This window comes from Solanum dulcamara, chromosome 8 (genome assembly GCF_947179165.1).
Source record: "Solanum dulcamara chromosome 8, daSolDulc1.2, whole genome shotgun sequence".
NCBI classification, from domain to species: Eukaryota; Viridiplantae; Streptophyta; class Magnoliopsida; order Solanales; family Solanaceae; genus Solanum; species Solanum dulcamara.
In genome coordinates, this window is record NC_077244.1 from 51,442,058 (window position 1) to 51,465,653 (window position 23,596).

General features: G+C 35.5%; 1 protein-coding gene and 1 long non-coding RNA gene across 2 annotated transcripts; both read right to left on the reverse strand.

Moving 5' to 3' along the window:
• Positions 1-1,689: 1,689 nt before the first annotated feature.
• LOC129901256 (uncharacterized) lies at positions 1,690-10,066 on the reverse strand. Its single transcript, XR_008769799.1, has 3 exons — positions 9,700-10,066; positions 5,508-5,568; positions 1,690-2,017 (listed from the first exon to the last, which is right to left on the reverse strand). It is a non-coding gene; the product is annotated as an uncharacterized LOC129901256 (long non-coding RNA).
• A 5,692-nt stretch (positions 10,067-15,758) lies between these two features.
• Positions 15,759-17,336, reverse strand: LOC129899940 (uncharacterized). The gene is made up of 2 exons (XM_055974934.1): positions 16,805-17,336; positions 15,759-16,042 (listed from the first exon to the last, which is right to left on the reverse strand). The coding sequence occupies exons 1-2, from the start codon at positions 17,334-17,336 to the stop codon at positions 15,759-15,761; spliced, it is 816 nt and encodes a 271-aa protein (XP_055830909.1).
• Positions 17,337-23,596: the final 6,260 nt, after the last annotated feature.

Below are 23,596 nucleotides of genomic sequence, written 5' to 3' on the forward strand. Positions count from 1 at the left end.
TTAGAAATAGATATTTTTTTAAAATTATTTGTGGCTGAAATTTAGTTTTTTTCCTTTAATATATTTTTTAAATATTATTTTGCACTCAAATGCGAAGTGTTCTTTTTTAATTAGTCGTAGCGCCAGGTCATTCGCAAGTGTGTTACATACACTGTGTAATTTTAGCTGATTATTAAAAAAGTATCAAAATGACACAGCGGAATCCTACATAAGGTATCTAAAGTGAACATCGTCCAGTTAAGGTATCTAAATGAAATTTGGTGCCAGCTTTAAGGGGCCACCGATGGATTTGGCCTTTCTTTAATTTAGCTTATTCAAACTTAAGTTTGATTAGTATAAAATTAATGACTGGTCATCTCATCTTCCTACTTCATCCGTATCAATTTAAAAATTTTATATGGCAATTGGTGTTGATGATGACTATCGCACCCTATTTTCGAACTGATCAAAATAGTTCGCAACATAAAATAGTTATGCCTCTGATTTTTGAAAATACTTAGAGTTGCCACCTAATTTTAAGGAAAGTCTTAAATTAGTCTCTAGATTAATTAATTAGCATGCTTGAAAACACAGATAAGTTGTGAAGGTCATAATAATTATGTATGTGCATACAATCAGACGTAGGTATCGTAAATATAAAAACTAAAATAACATTAGACATATGAAGGCAATTTTAATTACTAAGATGATTGTAATAAAAGAAGGCATGCTTGATAATTTTAGTTATTAACTAATAATGTTTATAAAATCCTATTAACATGATTTTTAGTTAATAGCATGCTAAAAATTTATTAAAATGCTATAGATATGGTTTCTAAACAAAGTATATATTGAAAACATTCATTAAATCATATAAATATAGTTTCTTTATGAATCAACATGATGAAAATATTTATAGTCCTATAGGCATGATTTCCTAGGCGATACAAAAATATCATTAAATCCTATAGGCGTGATTTCTAAATAAAACAAAATTTAAGGGTAAGGATTAAATTATTAGAAACAAGATTTATACAAAGCAAGGTGCTAATTTGATCCAATTCAAGTTATATTAATAATTCAATGATATTTAGATAGGTATGATCATGATTTGCAAATTGTATGAGTGGCCCTATGATTTGATTTAATAGACAAATAATTAGTTATGCTCATTATTTCTAAAACATAAACTACTTTACCCTTTTTTTTTGAAAATAAAATAATTTTAAAGACATTATCAATTACCAGAAAAAATGAAAATCATAATCATAATGTCTACCACTAGAAATTACATTCTTTAAAAAAGAAAAAAAACCATAATTGTTGACAAAATTTAAACACACATCATGGGTATTTTAATAATGTTCATATAGACATGTTTTCTAATAAAGAGATGATATGATAGCTTTTAGGTAATCAAATAAACTCTAGCATACTTTCGAACATATACAAATAAGTTATGATAAAAATATCAAGTAACACGTAGTTCCCTTCCCCTTTAGATAGTCTCCCAAATATTTATTATTATTATATGAGCAGTTTTTTTACATACGGATTATTGTAAAGCTGTCACGCCCTGGGAGGGTATCATAGACGTGGCCGGCACTTAGAAACCATTGTTGGCTCCCAAGTGAACCACTTGACCTGATCACACATCCGTTCATTCATTCAATCAGCGAAATACTTAAAATAAAGGGGTAATTAAGTGTGCAACTCAAATCAACAATCTAGCTCAAGGAAGAAAGACCATGAGCCAACAAATCAAGCTCCAATCTATGTCATTAATTAGTCCGACAAGAACAATTCAAGGAAATAAAATACTCAATCGATCCATCACTATCTAGTCTATGAAGCCTCTATCACTACTATCTAATTGGTGTCAATGACATGTTCATGGCTACCTCAAAATGAAAAAGACTAAACTCAACGCAAGAATAACATAAGTGGTGTCCTCCGAATATAGGGAAGGACTCACCAATAAGCTGAGTGTGAATAAATCCTCAATGGTGCGCCTATTGACGATCTCTTAAACCTGTCTCTGCATCATGAAATGATGCAGGTCCAAATGGACGTCAGTATGTGGAATGTACGAGTATATAATATGACAGAATAAAACATGTATAAAAATAAAACAATACCGGTTCAAATATCTCAAGTTATAAAGATAAGAGAGACTCAATCAAGGTGTCATAAGTCTAAAGTAAGAACACAGTTTAGACAGAGACCAGTCATATATAATCCAATCCAATCATATACAATCCAATCCAATCCAATCATATACAATCCGATCCAATCCAATCTTATACAATCCGATTCAATCCAATAATATACAATTCGATCTAATCCAATCCAATCGTATACAATCCAATTACATACTATCCAATCTAATCCAATCATATGCCATCCAATCCAATCCAATCATGTACAATTCAATTTAATTTAATCACGTACTATCCAATCCTATCCAATCCAATCCAATCATGTACAATCCAATATAATTTAATCATGTACTGTCCAATCTAATCCAATCATATACAATCCAATCACATACTATCCAATTCAATCCAATCATATACAATCCAGTCACAATAAAGTCAAAGGACTCAACTCAATAGATATGCAAATTAGAATTTAGCAACGTTTTACAATTTGACTCAATAATCTACAATTACAATCAAACCAATCATATCATGCATAATTCACTCAATTTGAGAGTTTCTCTAATCGACAAACATCACCTATGAGCCAATGATGTACAACAAGCCGACGTTGTTGCCACATTCATCCATACTTTGCTAGGGTATGAACGAATCAACCAATCATAGATCCATCCATCAATCAAGTCCTATCATTTCACGATAATGAAATGGAAAACATTTGACTTTAACGGTCCAATCCCTTCCTACGTTGGCTACGTAGTTCATGGGATTCGAGTATGGACTATACTCTTACACAATTCGATGCTCAATAATCCTCCAAGACTCAATATGCTCATATCTATTAGATGAATAAAATACTCAAAATACTCATTTAGTCTCTTTGGACTTATTTTCAAATCAACTCATTTAGTCTCATCGGACTCTTTTCAAAACTCAATCAATCTGGTCTCATTGGAACTTCTTTCAAAACTCAATCAACTCATCTCAATCATCAAACTCTTCTTTTTAAAATTTGATACAATCTCAACTCAATGAATGTAGTAAATATTAAATGCATTTAAAACATAATTTTAACTTCTCAACTCAATCTCAAAATAGATGTTTTAATGTAAAAATACTCAACTCGTTTATACTCAAAATACTCATGTTCAAAATAATAATAATAAAATTTCTCAAACTCAGCTCATGCTTAATCTCTTTCTAAATCAAAGATGAAAATAATCATTCTTTAAACTCAAAATAGTGCATAAATAATTTATGCAAAAACGTTCACAAATCATTTTTAAAACTCCTTCTCAAACAATCATTTATACTCATATGATTCCAATCAAATCAAATTATGCAAATCACATATCATGTAGTCACATTAGACTTCAATCCATTTCATCTCAAACATCATCAATCAACATAACTCTTCATCAATCATTCTACCTATGTTAAAGATAACCATCATTCGTATCATTATCAAACATCTTGCTCCAAAATTCTCATTTATCTTTATATTCAATTTCATTCACACTCATTAACAAAAATACATCATCTCTCTTTGAAAGCAATATTTACATAAAAACTATCAATCTCAACCTCAAGATAAATTATAACAAAAAGAAATCTCATCTTGGGTTCATGTGAATGAATACATGAATTCATACTCTCAACAAAACTCAACTTAAGAACACCATCAATACATGTGAATTTATATACAAAAATTTATTGTATTCAATATGTAACTACGGTTTGTGAAATAATTATGAAAGATAGTTATTCAAGAATTCAAGTCACGAAAATCATCAATCAATTAATAGTATATAAAAATATTCTAGAGTTTAGGAAAATTTCAAGAAAATCTTCATAGAAGGTTCAAGCCTTTCATAATCTTCATCCAACACATCTATGGGGCATATGGAAAAACTCAATCCATATTTTAGGTTAGCCTTACATACCTTAGAGTAGATTTTGAAGAAATCTTGATGTTAGGTCTTCAATGGGAAGCTTGAATCCTTGAGTTTTGAGGGCAAATCTTGTTGGAGATGATTTGAGAGAGAAGAGGATGAAGATTAGGGTTCTTTGGAGGTGAAAGACTGCAAAATTTTACCCCAAAACATTCCAAGTTCGTATATATAGATATTAGGTAATTTTCCCAAAATATCCCTATAAAATCTAGAAAACTGGACAAGTTTGCGATAGGTCCGCGATGCGAACGTGTCGCGCACCTTTCTGGTCGACAAAAAAATAAAATTTGGAAAAACTGGGCAAGTCTGTGACAGGTCTGTGCCGCGGACTTGTCGTGCACCTCTCTGTTCGACTGGGCATAACTTTTTATTACGAACTCTAAAAAATGTAATCTTGGTAGAATTGGAAAGAAGACTCAAAGATCTTTAATTTGATAGGTTATGGACCACCAATTCATTATATTCTAGGAGATATAGTCGTTTGAAGTTGACCCTTATACGAGCTCATTCAAAAACTTAGCCGATAGAAATTCTTTGGACTCGGCTTGGTGTTAGAGATCCCTTATGACCCTAAAAAATATCTAATACACTTCAAATACTTAGGAATTGATCCTAACTCCTATATACAACTAAAAGTCACCAAATTCGATCCTACACGTACATGAAGAATGGCTCGAGTCTTGGCAAAAAAAATTTGGGGTGTTACCAAAGCCAAAAGAATAAATACAACAAAATACATAAGCTTGTCAAAAAGTTAAACTAACTACATCCGAAAGTCTCCTTCTGGCAACTCTTCTTATCTTGAACCTCTAGAGTTCAAAAACCTACTTAAATTACATGAACAAGTAATATACGATAACACACAACATACACACGATATTATGATATTTACAGGCAAACAAATCTGTAAAATGAACAAGTGTACACAAAAAAAGAAGGAATTTAGATACTAACGTGAATGCTTTCCATATTTTATTTAACAAGAAATATTATGCAAGAACCTAAAGTAAAGACTATTAATAGAAGAAGAATGTCACGACCCAATTTAGGATCATGACTCGCGCTAAGGGGGAGAATCCCAAAGCAACCCTTACCAAAATTCTACACAAAATTGGACAGAGTTTTCTCTTTTTTTGGGCCTAGCTTGAATTTTTCCTATATCATAAATCAACCACAACTAACAATAACACTAAAATAAGGCACCATATCCATCAATAAACCAACCGCTACGCAGTAATACCAATTCATCTCTATATATGAAAAATAAGTTTAACACTAGTCACATGACTGTAATACGAATGAATAGTCATGAATCTACTAGAGAAAGGACAAATGGAGCGACTCTAAGAGTTTTTAAAAGAAAAGGAACCAAAACGACCCAATAACTTCTTGCCATGCGAAGCAATGCGAGACTCACCATATACTATCAGTTCACGCTCTCTAGTTGATGGAATCCTCACCAATGCCACCTAAATTCTCTGTAAAAACATTTAGCGGGGCGTGAGACGCTAGCTCAGTGAGTAATAACACTTAGCCACACCCGTTTTAATGAGGGACAAGTCAAAAAACATGCTAGTATTATAATAAAAATCATGTAATAAATGCCTTATCAGAAAAACAGTAATAATAAACAATCCTTTATGTGTCATATAAGCAAAATTTCAGTTTAACCATTTAGAGATAAACTCAGTAAGCAATTTCCTAGCAAATCTTATATTTGGGAGGTTTTCAAGGATGAATCATGTAATCGGTGTGACCCCTCATAAAGGAGTCAAATATTCATATCGATAGATCCCTTCTCGAGGAATATCGATAACGGTATGTTAGTTCTACCTTTCCACTAGTGAAGGCTAAATCGATAATCTGTAAATACAAGGTGCACTAGGTCTAATGAACCTGCCGTTATCTACGAGATCCATCAAGGTCTACTCCCATTAATACTTTTTCTTTATAAACAGTAGAAGAATTTCAAAAATAGTACAAAGCATTTTAGTTCTTATCGAATCATAATATATAAAACTTTAACGAAAAACACATGTCAAAATACTATTTTTCAAGCAAATGTTAAATCATTTTAATAACTGTAATCATGTCTCAGTTCTCTATAAACATGTCTTATAAAAGCAAGTTCATCTCAAATAACTATTTCAGTATCATATCGAGTAAAACACTTGTCCCACATACAAATTCAAATCATTCGATAACACATTCTCTTTATTAACCATACATAAATCATGAAAGTTATAAAACACAAATTGTGGTAAAATTACTACTTACTGTACTTATGTTGAATTACTAAATTAGAATATCCAACCCTCGGGGTTTCAAGATTAACTTCCATTCGACGAATTCTATCTACTCGTGCTATGAAAATTCAAAAGGTTCATATCCTTAGCCATTTCAACCTACTTATACAATTCATTCATTCGATTTCTTACTAAGAAGTTTACCAAAATAGTTCTTAAGATTGAGGACAACACCACTGCCTAGTATTTTCTAATGGCATTGGACTAGCTTTGTACCCACAAAAGTCATAATCATAAGAATTTAACATATTTTCTCTATCTCTTTAATCTTTAATTTTCTTAACTTACAATCTCAACTCTATAATCATGGGTTCTACGAATTTAAATGTGTAAACTAAGTTCAGAAAATTTTCCTTCCTCTTCTACTTCTTCTCTTAAAATATTTGGCAAGCTTGATGTATTTTTTTTCCTTGTTGATTACTGGAGAGCAAGGCGAAACCTCTCTTCTTCTTCTTTATTTTTTTTGCTGTGCAGAAGTCCCTAATCCCCACGTTCTTTTCTTCTTTTCTTTTTCTTTAGTGCAACTTTGCTGCCCTATTTTCTGTTTTTGGGCTTTAAGCCTATCCATTTTTTTTATTTTCATATTTTAGGTCTTTTTAAGTAACCTACAAAGTGTATCTCTTTTATTTAGTTTTTTTAAAAGAGACTAAAAGACATAAATAACCCTTTGTTTCAAGGTAGGATATTACATTCTCCCCATCTTAAGAAATTCGATCCCCGAATTTAAACAAGTGCATACCTGTAGACTGAAACAAGTGGGGATACTTGACTCGCATGTCATCCTCTGACTCCCATGTAGCTTCTTGACCGGTATGATTTCTCCATAAGACCTTTACAAACACAATTTCTTTTGACCGTAACTTTCTCACTTGTCTGTCGACAATAGCCACTAGATCCTCTTAATACGTTAAATTTTTGTCAATATGTATAGTCGGTGCTTCAAGAACATGAGAGGAGTCTGCTATATATTTCCTTAATAATGAGACATGAAACACTAGATGGATGAAAGACATATCAGGAGGAAGTGACAAACGATACACCACTCCTCCTACCTGATCAAGTATCTCATATGGTCCTATGTACCGTGGGCTCAATTTTTCTCTTTTTCTGAAATGCATCACCCCTTTCATAGGAGAAACTAGTAGAAAAACTTTGTCCCTAACTGTGAACACTAGATCTTTTTTATCTTATCCGCATAAGATTTTTGTCTGCTTTGAGCTCTGAGTAATCTCTGTCTTATCAACTGGACCTTATCCATTGCATCTTTTACCAAGTCTAGTCCCAACACATTAGCCTCTCCAACTTCAAACCACCCTATAGGAGAACGACATTACCTCCCATACAAGGCTTCATACGGTGCCATCTGAATACTTGACTGAAAGCTATTGTTATAGGCAAATTCAGCTAAAGGTTTTTGCTTCGCCAACTGTCTCTTTTCAGGAGCTATAGTGCTAAACTCCCCATAGATCTTCTGCTCAATGCATCAACCATAACATTGGCTTTGTCAAGATAATATAAAATAACACAATCATAATCCTTGAGTAGCTCCATCCATCGATGTTGTCGAAGGTTTAGATCTCTTTGCTGAAAAATATACTTTAAGCTCTTATGGTCGGTATATATCTCACAAGTCTCGCCGTATAAATAATGCCTCCAAATTTTAAGAGCAAAAATTACCGCAAACATCTTCAAATCATATGTAGGATAGTTCTGTTCATGCTTCTTCAACTGCCTAGAAGCATAGGCAATAACACGACCATTTTGCATAAGAACACATCATAATCTTACTCTTGAAGCATCACAATATGTAGTGAATCCTCCAGAACCCAGTTGTAAGGCTAATATTGGTCTGTTGTCAAGCATGTTTTGAGTTTGTTGAAGCTTTGTTCACATTCATCTGTCCACTAGAACTTCACAATAGGGTTAATTACTGAATTCTGGCTAGATAGTAATAATAGGGCTGCTATTCCGAAGAAATCCTGCACAAAACACCTATAGTAACTTGCCAAGCCCAAAAAGTTGTGAATCTATGTAGGTGAAGCAGGTCTAGGCCATTTCTATACAACTTCTGTCTTTTTGGAATCCACCTTGATTCCATCTTTAGATACCATATACCCAAGAAATGTTATTGAGTCTAGTCGGAATTCGCACTTTGAGAACTTAGCATAAAGCTTATGTTCTCGCAATGTTTGTAACATAGTTTTCAGATGCTCCTCGTGTTCTTCCTAGCTACGAGAGTATATCAAGATGTCATCAATGAAAATTATCACAAACCTGTCTAGAAATGACTTGAATACCCTATTCATTAGGTCCGTGAATGCAACTGGAGCATTGGTTACCCCAAAAGGCATCACAAAAAACTCATAGTGCCCATATCGAGTTCTGAATGCTGTCTTGGAAATATCTTCCTCCCTGATTCTGAGTTGACGATAGCCAGATCGAAGATCAATCTTTGAAAAGTGGATAACTCCCTACAATTGGTCAAACAAGTCCTCTATACGAGGTAAAGGATACTCATTTCGTATTGTTACCTTGTTTAGTTGCTTGTAGTCGATGAAAATTCTTAGGGACCCATCTTTCTTTTGTATGAATAATATTGGTGCGCCCCATGAAGATATACTCGATCGGATAAAACTCTTATCAAGTAAGTCCTGCAGCTGTTGTTTCAGTTCCTTCAACTCTGTTGGTGCCATACGATATGGAGGTATAGATATTGGCAATGTGTTAAGAGCCAAATTGATATCAAATTCTATCTCTCGTACCGGAGGTAATCCTGGCAAATCCTTAAGAAATATGTCAGAAAATTCATTCACCACCGGTATCTTATCCAAACTAAGTGGTCCCTCTTTGGTGTCCCTCACCATAGCTAAGAGACCCATGCAACCTTTCTTTAGTAATCTTTGAGCCTTCATAATAGATATAATTTTACTAACCTCTAGGACTTGACCCCCTAAAAATACAAATATAGGCTCATTGGGTATGTCAAACCTGACTATCTTGCATGACAATCGACTATAGCATAGTTAGGAGACAACCAATCCATGCCCATCAACACATCAAAGTCAATCATATCAAGCACAATTAGGTTAGCTAGAGTATCCCTACCCTCAACTCTAATTTCGCAATCACGATAAATATTTTCAACTAACAGAGAATCCCCCACAGGAGTAGCAACAAAAAAAGGATGATTCAACATCTCCGGTTGTCTAGCAAACTTCAAAGCAAAGTATGTTGACACATAGGAGTGGGTAGATCCATGATCAATCAAAGCATGTGCATCAAATGAACAAATTGAAAGAATACCTGTAACTACTGCATCTGAAACCTAAGCATCCTGCCGAGTGAGTGCAAAAACTCTTGCCTGGCCTCTACCACCATTTTTCTGTCCTTGATTTCCAGCAACATGATCTCGAGCACCTCGACCCCTATTCAGTTCTTCTTATTTATTTATTTTTGCTACGCAGAAGTCCCAAATCCCCCTAATCCCCATGTTCTTTTCTTCTTTTCTTTTTCCTTCGTGCAACTTTGCTGCCCTCTTTTCTGTTTTTGGGCTTTAAGCCTATCCATTTTTTTTATTTTCATATTTTAGGTCTTTTTAAGTAGTCCACAAAGTGTATCTCTTTTATTTAGTTTTGTTAAAAGAGACTAAAAGACATAAATAACCCTTTGTTTCAAGGTAGGATATTACAAAGAAAAAGAAATACTAACCGGTTAGTAGGAGTTTTATCAACATGCGAAAGAAAGGCAGTAGTAATATCTTAGATCCAAACAAGTAACGGAGTGGCAACACTAAAAAAAAAAACTTAAAAGCAAAGACTAATTTGTTTTATGATCTCTTTGTGTCCTAATCAATAGAAAATGAAAGAATTATGTGTTCTTCTTTTTCTTTCTCTACTCTCTATTTTTGTTCTTGTGTCCCTTTCTCTACTTTATATTGATAAACTCATTGGTAAAAGACAATAAAATCAACAAAGACAGCTAGTCAGATTTTTTTTTAATTCAAACATTTGCCAAATACGTCAGTGAGAGTAATCCATTTAAAACGAGATGACAAAATTTTCAGAAGATATCAAGATTTTCAAAGTTTTGTCAATAAAATCCAACAAGATTTGCTTTTCAAAGATTTGATCCAATTTTTTTCAAAAAGGATGCCTCAAGAGTCAAAAGTTTGGTCAAGAGTGACCCACTGTCAATAATTGTAAAGAAAATAATAAAGTAACAGAAATAATTGAGGATCCAAAGAAATTACGGTTAGAGTTGTTCAAATTTTAAGAATATCAATTATACTTACTATAAAAAGGAAAATTGATTAAGGAATATCACATCTTACTATAAACGAGAAATATTATGATTGAAATGTCTATAATTATTTTAAGCATATATATATTACCATAAAAAAATGAGTAAAACAAAAATACTAATTATGCGTGAGAGTCAGTGATATTTTACCTAAATTAATTTAAGAAGAGAGGCTTTTAAGGAAAGGATATCAATCAGCACCATAATCAATATACTAATATATAAGGAATAATGGTAACACCGAAATCAATCAAATGAGGAAGAATCTTGTAAAAAATGTACTAAGTTAATTTGCCAACGTATTTAGCATCCAAAATTATAGCAAATTAACCATAAAGAGAAGAGTAAAAGAAATTGAAAAACAATCCAACCAAAAGACTGACTCAAAAATTAACAACGGTAGAAAATTATTAAGGAAAAGCAATTGAATTAAACATTCAAAAGAAAATTGAGAATCAGTCAAATATCATGTGAAGCTCACTGAATTAAATAGGATCAATAACCATGATAGAGTTAAAAGATCATAATCTAGCATATGCAGAATATTGAAAACTCCAAATCGACATATCTAGAACAAAACAGAACATAATGATGCTTCAATAGGGCTAAAGAAAAGTTGATAACATATCAATCAAACAAATATGAGTAGAAGACTATGGTTAAGCTGAAATTCATGTATAGAACAACAAACGATGATGTTTCAAAAGAAGTTCATAAAGCAAATAAATAGTCAAGGAGATGAAATAGCAATAAGGGAAACGTACTCGGACGGATCTCTTTCAAATTTGTTTATAATCGATGAACCCTCGATGGTTCCAAATCAATTTTGACCAATCGGGCTGGCGTCTTACTGAGTTTTACTGCGAATTCATGGTTGTTCAGTTGTTGTCCTATTCGCCGGTGCTGGTTGTTGATGTTGCTGCCGCTATTGATGTCGCTGCCGCTGCTGTTGTGCGTGTTGTTGATGTTGTGCATGTTGTTGTTGTTCTTCACCGGTGGTGGAGTTTGCTTCTGCTTGGAGAGATAAAAAGCAGCGTTGGCTTCTGGATGGAGGTTGCCAGTTGTGCAGGTGGTCGCTGGTGGTTCTCGTCTTTTGGACAGCAGCCCGGAGGAGAAGCAGCGTGAGGAGATGCTGGATGTTCGCCGGCTGAGCGACGAAGAGAGGAGAGGCGGTGTGATGGCATGTGTAGCGAGGGAAAGAAAGAGAGGGTGGCGACGTGAGTTGTTCACCAGTGAAGATGGTGGTGCGGCGTGAGGAAATATAATGAAGGAGAAAGACAAATTTTGAGAGAGGGGCTGCGACTCCCTTCTTTTTTGGAGAAGATCCAAAAAAAATCAATTAAGATAAGGGAGGGTAGTAATTAGAAATAGGGGATAAGGAGGGATTAAATCGTGACCATTGATTAATATAGATGAACAGATGTGATTAAAAGAGAGATTTAAAATTAAACTACATTAAAATCAATTAGGCTAGAATTATAATTAATTGAAAGCTATTTAGCTAGAATTTTAATAAATTGGATAAAAGTACTATAATTAAAATAAAATGGAGGAAAATTGAATAAATTCCTATCTAATTAATAACCATAATATATATATTGAATAAGTAAAATTATTAACTTTATCAAGTAATAATTTTTATATATAAAGTAAATACTTATGTATATAATTTTATATACGTAAAATATACACATACTAAAAATAGACATGTAAAAATATTTGAATGTATGAAGCTTGTTGTTTTAATAATAAAAAATAATAATAGTAATAATATTAATAAATAGCAAAAATATTGTAAATTATGAATGTCAAAATATGTCATTTATTGAGTAAAACTAAATAGAAATTCATTCACTTAGTAAAGAAATAAGCTTTTGAGAAATGCATAATTATTAAAATAGTAATCCGAAAAATAGTCATAGGTTGGTCAAAATTGGGTTCAACAGCTTGCCCCTTCTTTGCTTGGGAATGAAGGATGAATTGACGAGCAAAGAAATTTGATGGAGTAGCAGATTTTGTCCGACCAATGGAATAATCTCGGCGGGACCCAATGAAATGCGTGGGAGTTGCAAAACTATTGCGGCCAAGACTTCGGTTTCAAGTTGCCTACATATCTTTGGTTATACGAGAATCAGATCGTGTGTAGTTCTAGATGGTAGAATCACAATAAATTTTGATCGAATTCAAAATTTACCCCATTGTTGGTTTATGGTAACACCGAGTTCTTACGGGTGATGATGTACAAAGATTTTAGCATGAATAGAACGAATATGGTCATGCTCAAACTGAGGTTATCTGAATATCCTAAGATGTGAGAAATCAGGTTCGATGTAATTCTAAGGAACAACTCGGAATGAGAAATATTCTGTAGCAATTTCTACTGAAGACCTATGGTAGAGAAAAGAACATGAATTTTTAAAATAAATTGCCCCAGTATTGAGTTATGGTGATGCTGAGACATGAAAAAGTTATGAATAAAATTCAAATTCTAACTTTTGAAAATCGAGTCGAGTTGAGTTCTGAAAGAGAATCCTTGACGTAGCTAGGGATGCTTGACATTCCACTAGCTTACCCTAGTTTGTTGCTTAGAGGTAGTTCCATGTTGTAATGCGGTGTCCTGCAAATTAGGTAAAAGGATGAAAATTACCTGTCGCGGTTTAAAAATAATAAATTAAAATATTAATGTAAAGAGTAAAGTGTAGATATCCAAACGATTGTTGATGTCTCTGTTTTATGGGATGAATGCGATGCAAACAGAGTAGCTGATACTGTAAAACCACCGACTGGCGAGGCGATTGTAATGAAATGCTTGTATCCGGTTGTGTAAAGCTTGTAATGTAATGCATGTATCCAGTGTTGTAGAGCTTGTAAATGTAACGTCTGTATCCAGTGGTGTAAAACTTATAAATGTAACGCTTGTATCCGGTGGTGTAAAACTTGTAATGTAATGCCCGTATCTGGCTGTGTATAGCTTGTAATGTAACGCTTGTATCTGGCTGTGTAAAGGTTGTAATGTAACGCCTGTATCCGGCAGTGTAAAACTTGTAATATAACGCCTGTATCCATTGGTATAAAACTTGTAATGTAATGCCTGTATCTGGTGGTGTAAAATTTATAATGTAACGCCTGTATCTGGCGGTGTAAAACTTGTTATGTAACACCTGTATCCGGCGACGTAAAGCTTGTAATATGGAATTTAACTGTAGATGTATGAGATTGTTGTATGCATGCTCCTGATCGGCAGAGTTTGATGAGGTTTGCTATGTACAACCTCCAAACGGTGGAGTTTGGATGACGTTGGCTATGTACAACCTTTAGACGGCGAAGTTTAGACGATGTTTGCTATATACAACCTCCGATCGGCGGAGTTTGAATGGTGTTTGCTATATACAGCCTCCAAACGGTGAAGTTTGAACAGTGTTTGCTATATACATCCTCCGATCGGCAGAGTTTAAATGGTGTTAGATGGCGTTCTCTAATCGAGGGAGCTTATTTGACGTAGTTAGACGATATTCTCCTATGGAGGAGTTGTTGACGAGGTTAGACGACAAGCTCCAATTGATGGAGTTATTTTTGACATAAAAGTAAACTATCCTATTTATCCTATAGGGCCCCTTTGTCTTCAGTGTTTTGATCCGGATCTCGAGCGTACCTGAAAAGATTTAAAAAGAAATATTTTAGGCAGCAAATCCAAGTATAAAGTACCTCTGATAAATAAGGTAAGAGAAGGATATTTTGGCTTATGATTTTGAGAAGTCGAATGGCGTATTCAGTCATGCCCCCAGACTTGAGGTTGTCTTCCTTGATCTCTTATTTTCCTACACTCAAAGAAAAATTTTAGTTTGGGAGGGGGTGTTGATTTGTATGATCTCGCAGATTCAAGCCTCATTACCGAAAACCTCCAATACTTCTGTAGTCCGTCTAGAGTATCTTAACCTAGAGATTTGGTAGGTGAAATAGTAAAGAAGTATATTTTTTTTAAAAAATAAATAATAGTTTGTTCTTTAACAAAGGAGTATATCATGTATATATATATATATATATATATATATATATATATATATATATATATATATAGAGAGAGAGAGAGAGAGAGAAAGTAATCCTTTATCATTTTAAGGTTATGACATGCTTCGAAGTCAATCAAGATTCTCCATATCCAAATGTAATCTTTCTCGTAGTCTTGTCTTCTGATGACGCTTCTCTTGACTCATTCGCGAGATCCTTTATGTTCTAATGATACCTAATTAAAGTAGGGTTTTCTAAAGGTATGATAAAACCTTTAAGGTTGCCTACGTATCCCCAAATAGGAATCAGGTCTGTACGTAGTTGGAGGATAAAAAGTGAACATTATGCAATAAAATGACCAAACCTGACTAAGGCTGCCTACATATCCAAGTGGAATCAGGTCAGGACGTAGTTCAATTACAAAGGGGTAAATATAAGAATATGTGATGCAATGATCAAGTCCGACTCAGGCTGCCTACGTATCCAAGCTAAATCAGGTCATGACGTAGTTCGAGTACAATAGGAAATGATGTTTTTAGATTTTCTAAAGGACGACCAGACCCGATGTGGGTTGCCTACGTACCCCACTGTGGGAATTCAGGTCGAGACGTAGTTCTGTTACGTGGAATGTAAGAGTATAAAAAAATGAAAGTTAGTCTTGATGTCTTCAGATGTAGTACTTCTTGATGGCATCTGAATTGATTGGCTTCGTGCTCATTGTGCCATCCATTTCTACCAAGATTACCACTCCTCCAAATAGTACTCTATGAACCATGGAAGGACCTTGCCAGTTTGGTGCAAATTTCCCTTTAGCTTCTCCTTGGTGAGTAAATATCTTCTTCAATACTAATTGTTTCGATGTGAACTATCGAGGTTGACTTTCTTGTTGAATGCTTTGGCCATTCTGATCTGATAGAATTGACCATGACAAACTGTGTCCATTCTTTTCTCATCAATGAGCATCAATTGTTCAATTATGTTGCAAATCCATTATGCATCATCTAAACCGACCTTTTGAATAATCCTTAAAGATGGTGTTTCCACTTCAGCAGGTATTACTGCTTCTGAACCATAAACCAATATATAAAAGTTGCCCCAGTGGAAGTTCTGATTGTGGTACGATAACCGAGCAGAGCATATGGTAACTTCTCGTGCCATTGTCTATGACTATCCACTATCTTCCTTAAAATCTTTTTGGTATTCTTGTTTGCAGCTTCAACTGCTTCATTCATCTGTGGCCGATAAGTTGTGGAATTTTGATAAGCAATATTAAATCGATCACAAATTTCCTTCATAAGATCGCTGTTGAGATTGGTCGCATTATCTGTTATGATTAATTCTGGAATCCCAAACCAACAAATGATATTGTTGCGAATAAAGTCTACTACTACCTTCTTAGTTACTGCCTTGTATGTTGAAGCTTAGACCCATTTTGTGAAATAATCGATAGCCACAAGGATGAAACGATGTCAATTTGATGTAAGAGACTCTATGGGTCCAATTACATCCATGCCCCAAGCGGCAAATGGCCAAGGGGAACCTATAATATTGAGCTCATTAGGTGGAGCTCGTATAAAATCTCCATGCACTTGGCATTGATGACTCTTCTGCATGTATCAAATGCTATCTCTCTCCATGGTCATCCAAAAATATCCAACTCTTAAGATATTCTTAGCTAGAGTGAACCCATTCATATGAGGTCCACATGTTCCTTCATGCATTTCTTCTAAAAGCCCCGTCGCTTTCCTGGCGTCAACACATCTTAGGAATCCCAAATTTGGAGTCCTCCTATATAGAATTTCTCCATTAAGAAAGAAATGATTGGCCATTCTTCTCAAAGTCCCTTTTTGCTTGCTTATGGCAATTTTAGGGTATTCTCGTGCTTCTATCAATCTCTTGATGTCATAGTACCGTGGTCTTCCATCCAATTCCTCATCAATATGAAAACAACATGCATGTCGATCATATAATTTTACTTCAATAGGGTCGATGTAATTCTTGTCCGTATGCTGAATCATTGAGGATAATGTTGCCAAAGCATCGATAAATTTATTTTAAGCTCGAGAGACATGTTTGAATTCAATTCTTCTGAATCTCCTACTCAACTCCGTTATGCAATGCAAATAAGGAAGGATCTTTGAATTCTTAGCAGCCCATTCTCCTTGCACCTGATGAACCACTAACTCAGAATCGCCTATGGCCAAAAGCTCTTTGACGTTCATGTCTACGGTCATTCTAAGTCTGATAATACAAGCTTCATACTCTGCCATATTATTTGTACAATCAAACCTAATCTTGGCTGAAATTGGGTAATATTGACCTGTTTTTGAAATTAAGACTGCTCTTATTTTGACTCCTTTTGAATTTGATGCTAGGTCAAAAAACATCCTCCAACCATCATATGATTCTGATATGTCTTCTCTTACAAACAACACCTCTTCATCAGGGAAGTAAGTTTTGAGTGGCTTGTAATCTTGATCCACTGGATTTTCTGCGAGGTGGTCAGCCAAGGCTTGTCCTTTGATGGCTTTCTGTGTCACATACACAATGGCGAACTCGCTCAACAAAATTTTCCATTTTGCCAATTTACCTGTAGTCATTGGCTTCTGAAGGATGTACTTGAGTGGATCCATTCTTGAGATTAAGTACGTGGTGTATGCAGATAGTAATGCCTAAATTTCTGTGCGATCCAAGTCAAAGCGCAACACATTCATTCCAACAAGGTATAGCTCGCCTCATACGGTGTGAACTTCTTGCTCAAGTAGTAAATGGCTTTCTCTCTTCTGCCTTTCTCATCATGTTGTCCCAATACGCATCCAAATGTATTATCTATGACAGATAAGTATAGTAGCAACGGCCTCCCAAGCTCAGGCGGGACCAATACTAGCGGTTTGGACAAATATTCTTTTATTTTATCAAAATCCCTTTGACATTCTTCCATCCATTTTGTGGCAGCATCCTTCTTTAGTAATTTAAATATGGGTTCACAAATTACTGTGGATTGTGCTATGAACCGACTAGTGTAATTAAGCCTTTCCAAGAAACTCATCACGTACTTCTTGGTCTTGGGGGAAGGTAATTCTTGAATTGCCTTGATCTTAGAAGGATCCAAATCTATACCTCTCCTGCTAATAATGAATCCTAATAGTTTTCCTGTGGGTACTCCAAATGCACATTTTGCTAGATTCAATTTTGGATTATACTTTTGCAACCTCTCAAAGATTTTTTGCAAATCATCTAAGTGGTCCGAACTTCTCTTAGTGTAATATCCCCTAAAAACGTTGTATACGATGTTTCAATTTTTGCCTAAACATGATACAACCTCTGTATTTTGGTCATAACTTTTCATAGAAATATCCAAATTGAGTGATTCAAATTTCTGAGTAACCACAAGATCATTACCTACAACTTTTATGAAGACCATATTTTAAGATTCGGAGGTTAAGTAGGTCAAATAAATTAATCTTTGTAAGGTAGGATGCTGTTACGGAAATGAGTGTTTATAGAAGAAAAATCATATCTCACTGTAGGTTTATCCAAATTGGTTGATTCTTGAACGATATAAAACTAGACTTCCATATCTACAATTCTTATGAAGACACCAAATCCTAATAAGGAATTTATCTTATTCAAACGCAGCTTCCAAAAAGAGTATTCTGTCAAAGATAACTCATTTCACCTACCATAGAAAGATCTAGATACATTTGACATCACTCATGACATAAATTGTCCTCCATTTAACATCATCCATGACATCAATATATTCCACTAAATTTTCAGATTTTTATTTATAATTATTTTATTTATTGTTAGGTCATCTTTCCCATCTATAAATACCCACCTTATTTCCTCATTTTATTCATCAAGCTTTCTCAAGCAAATCTTCTCTCTATACACATTCTCAAATATAGTTTTAGTTCTTAGTAGTGAAGAAATACTATTCCGGTGATTCATATATTCCGGGTAGTACACAAAACGTTCCGGCAAGGAGAGAAGCTAGGACTCAAGAGTGTTCATTAAGTCTTCCGGTACCAACTAAAGCGTCGGTTTCCAGGTATGTAAGGTTTCAATGAGAGTATTCCTTCCACTCTCATGTCTAAATTATTTTGATTATATAATAAATTATGTTTATTTTCTTTAAGCTTTACTCTAAGTTATGTGGGTGTTTATCCATGGGTTCTTCCACCCATGTAGTCCAAAAACTCTTTCAATTAAATATCTTGATTTCAAGTAATATTTTCTTATGTTAATTCTTAATTTTACTTAATAGTATGAATCATGGTTAAACTAATGATTATTGCTCTATTTTGATGCAACATAATTTCATATGTATAAATTGATGGTTTACAAGTAATTCTTTTATTTATCTATTTAAAAATTCTTGAAATTCATGGTGGGTTGTTTAAAGCATGATTTTTAATTAATGGATTTCAAAGTATTTATGAATATTTATTTACATACATATTTGCAAGTTGAAGTGATTTGAACTCACCTAGTTTTACTATGTTTTTAATAAAGTTTGACTTGAAAACTTTGACTCCAAATAAATGTTTATGAAAGCAATATCTATGATCAAAAAGGGAGTCTTATGAAATGAAAGAATGATGAAATGATATGAATGATGGATTCTTTATGCAATAAGGAAAATTCTTGCATATTTGAATTACCAAATGTTTTAATGAGCTATTCTACCGAATATGATGTTTTGAATATTCAAGCTATATGTTATGACTATTTTGAAGTATTAAACTATTCCGTGGCATTGACTTAGCACCGAATGGGTCATTGAGGTGGGATTCGGTAAGGGAATCCTAGTAGCAACCCCTTGTCTCATTAACTATGTGCCAACATAGGATCCCTTGTAGGCTTAGGCTAATGGATCCATAAATAGCCCTTAAAGTTAAAGTTAAAGAAATGAATGAAGTTGACGGAGTTCTACCTGGCAAGTAGTCTCCCCGGCCAACGTAGGGGGTTATGTTGGATTCCATGTAATAGCTCGCATGGTCTTAAATGTCGGTTATGGTTAGCTTCCCACAAAATGAATGTTTTAAAGGATATCCATATGATTTATTATGCATGTATTACATTATGTTCCATATTACATAAATGTTATAATATTTTCTCAATGTTCATGCATCCTTACATACTTAGTACATTCAAAGTACTAACGCATACTCTTTTGCCTACATGATATCACCATGTAGGGATCGGTGCTCCTCCTCGTTCTCCTCCACGTGGCTAGTTGATATTCCATCGAAGACTACTTTTGGTGAGTTCCCATGTTCCGGGAACAATACTCCTTTGTCTTTCTAGCTTATGATATGTTAAGATATTTTATTATGGCATTTCTTCTATTATGATTGAGGGTGAGCTAGGAACTTGTCTTAGCCCCATTAAATCTAATAGTTAGAGGTATTGTTGGACATATGTAAGTTGAATACTTATTATTATGATTTCCGCTTGTCTATTTATCATCATTACCTATAAAAGGCTAAAAGAATGCTAAGAGGCTTGTTTGAGGTACTTTCGGGTTCCTCATTCGCTATGTCACGTCTAGGCCCTAGGCTTGGGTCGTGACAAACTTGGTATCAGAGCCCGAGGTTTTGAATGATCCTTGGAGTCCAACATACTGCGTCGAATAGGGTCTTGTTCATGGTTGTGAAGCGCGCCACAATTATGAATAAGAGACTATGAGGCGTTTAGGAAAATTTTCACTTCTTTCAAATTCATGTCGTGCCTTAGAGTGTCCTAAGCTTTCCTTTAACTAATTACCCATTTTGTGTTCTCTAGATAATGACTCGTGGAAGACCACCTCAAAGAGCAAGGATTGACAATGAGGACCAAACTCCTCCGATTCCTAATGCCCAACATCATGAGGATGGGGTAACCCATGCCGAGTTTCGCAGTGTTATTACTTTGTTAGCTCAAGTCGTAGCTAACCAAGGGAATCTAGGTGTTCCTCCTTCCCAAATGCAAAATCCAGCCTCTAGGATTCGGGATTTCCAAAGGATGAATCCGCCCGAGTTCGATGGTTCTAAACTAGATGAGGACCCTATGGAGTTCATTAATGAGGTGTACCGGATTGTGGCTATCATGGGTGTGCCACCAAATGAGAAGGCCGAGCTAGTGGCCTATCAACTCAAAGGTGTGGCTCGAGTGTGGTACGAACAATGGATTGTTGAGAGGGATGAAGAAATAGGGTCGATAGGATGGGAAGAGTTCAAAGGTGCCTTCCTAGACCGCTTCTTCCCATTGGAGCTAAGGGAGGCCAAAATCCAAGAGTTCATCAACCTCCGTCAAGGAAGTATGAGTGTGAGGGAGTATGCTCTCAAATTCACTAAGTTGTCAAAGTATGCTCCCTTCATGGTCTCTGACCCAAGAGCTAGAATGAGCAAGTTTATTTCCGGTGTCTCAAGCTTGGTGTCCAAGGAGTGCAAAACGGCCATGTTGATCAAGGAGATGGATAGCTCTCGGTTAATGACTTACGCAGAACAAATTGAAGAAGAGAAGCTTAGAGAGAGATCAAGGGGGTTCAAAAAGGCTAGAGTGGATGGTGGAGGGTTTAACCCTCAAAGGTCTGATTATGGTAACAATGGCAAAGGCCAAGGTGGGCAACGATTTATGGGGCAAGGTTCCACCAATACTCCTCCTCCAAGGTTCAACAAGGACAAGAGTGGTAAACCAATGATTCCCAGAGAGAATGTTGCTATTCAAACTTTCCCTGCTTGCAAGAAGTGTGGAAGGACTCACAAAGGGGAATGCTTAGCTGGTTCCAATGCATGCTTTAAGTGTGGCAAGCTGGGCCACCATGCTAAGGATTGTAGAGATGGTGGTGGTAGGACTCAAGGCCAAATTGCTCATGGTCAACAAGTCCAAGGAGGTGTCCAACGCACCAACCGCTTTTATGCCTTGCATGGGAGACAAGAGGTTGAGGATGCACCCAATGTCATTACCGGTATGTTAAAGGTCTTTTATTTTGATGTGTATGCACTATTAGATCCGGGTGCAAATTTATCTTTTGTTGCTCCATTCCTTGCTAATAGATTTGATGTTTTACCTGAAATGTTATTAGAGCCTTATTTGGTGTCTACCCCCGTTGGTGAGTCAGTTATTGCTAGAAAGGTCTATAGGGGTTGCCTTGTGTCTATCTTGCATAAAGTTATTCCTTGTGATCTCATTGAGCTTGATATGATAGATTTCGATGTCATTCTTGGGATGGATTGGTTACATGCATCTTATGCTTCCATAGATTGTAGGAATCGTCGAGTCAAGTTCCAATTTCCAAATGAGCCTGTTATTGAATGGCAGGGTCGTGATTCGGTGGTTAAGGGTCAGTTTATTTCTTATCTTAAGGCTCGCAAAATGATTTCTAAGGGATGTATTTACCATATTGTGAGGGTTAGGGATGTCAACTCCAAAAGTCTTTCTCTTGAGTCAGTTCCTATAGTCAATGAATTCCCCGATGTCTTTCCTGATGACCTTCCCGGTGTCCCTCCCGAAAGGGAAGTTGATTTTGGTATTGATATCCTCCCCGATACCCAACCTATCTCTATTCCTCCTTACCGCATGGCCCCAGCAGAATTGAAAGAGCTAAAGGAACAATTAAAGGACTTGTTAGAGAAGGGGTTCATAAGACCAAGTATTTCGCCATGGGGTGCTCCCGTTCTATTTGTAAGAAAGAAGGATGGTTCACTTCGAATGTGCATAGACTATCGGCAATTAAATAAGATGACCATTAAGAACAAGTACCCACTCCCTAGAATAGATGACTTGTTTGATCAATTACAAGGGGCAAGTCACTTCTCCAAGATCGACCTTCGGTCCGGCTACCATCAACTACGGGTAAGGGAGTGTGATATTCCCAAAACAGCCTTCCGAACAAGGTATGGTCACTATGAGTTTGTGGTGATGAGTTTTGGGTTGACGAATGCACCGGCGGTGTTTATAGACTTGATGAATAGGGTGTTCAAACCTTACCTTGATACCTTTGTAGTAGTCTTCATTGATGATATTTTAATTTACTCTCGGGGTGAGGAAGAACATAAAAATCACTTGAGAGTTGTGCTTCAAACATTGAGGGATAAACAATTATTTGCAAAATTTAGTAAATGTGAATTTTGGTTAAAGGAGGTAGCATTTCTTGGTCACATAGTGTCCGGTGATGGAATCAAGGTTGATCCTAAGAAAATAGAGGCAGTCAAAAATTGGCCTAGATCATTATCTCCTTCAGACATTAGGAGCTTCTTAGGTCTAGCCGGGTACTATAGACGGTTCGTCAAAGGCTTTTCTTCCATCTCATCTCCTATGACAAAATTGACCCAAAAGAAATCCAAATTCATATGGACAGATGAGTGTGAGAAGAGTTTCCAGACCTTAAAAGATCGACTTACCTCTGCTCCTATTTTGACTCTCCCAGAAGGATTAGAAGGGTTTGTAGTTTATTGTGATGCTTCAAAGATTGGTTTAGGTTGTGTCTTAATGCAAAAGGGCAAGGTAATAGCCTATGCTTCTAGGCAATTAAAGGTGCATGAGCGCAACTACCCTACCCATGACCTTGAATTGGCGGCTGTTGTTTTTGCTTTGAAGATTTGGAGGCATTACCTCTATGGGGTGCATGTGGATGTCTATACTGATCATAAGAGTCTTCAATATGTGTTTACCCAAAAGGACCTTAATCTAAGGCAAAGGAGGTGGCTAGAACTCCTTAAGGACTATGACATGAGTGTGCACTATCATCCGGGTAAAGCCAATGTGGTTGCTGATGCACTTAGTAGAATATCTATGGGGAGTGTGGCCCATGTGGATGAAAGGAAGAGGGAGTTGGTGAAAGATGTTCACCGATTGGCTAGATTAGGGGTGAAGTTGGGTAGTACTAATGATGGGGGTATGGTTG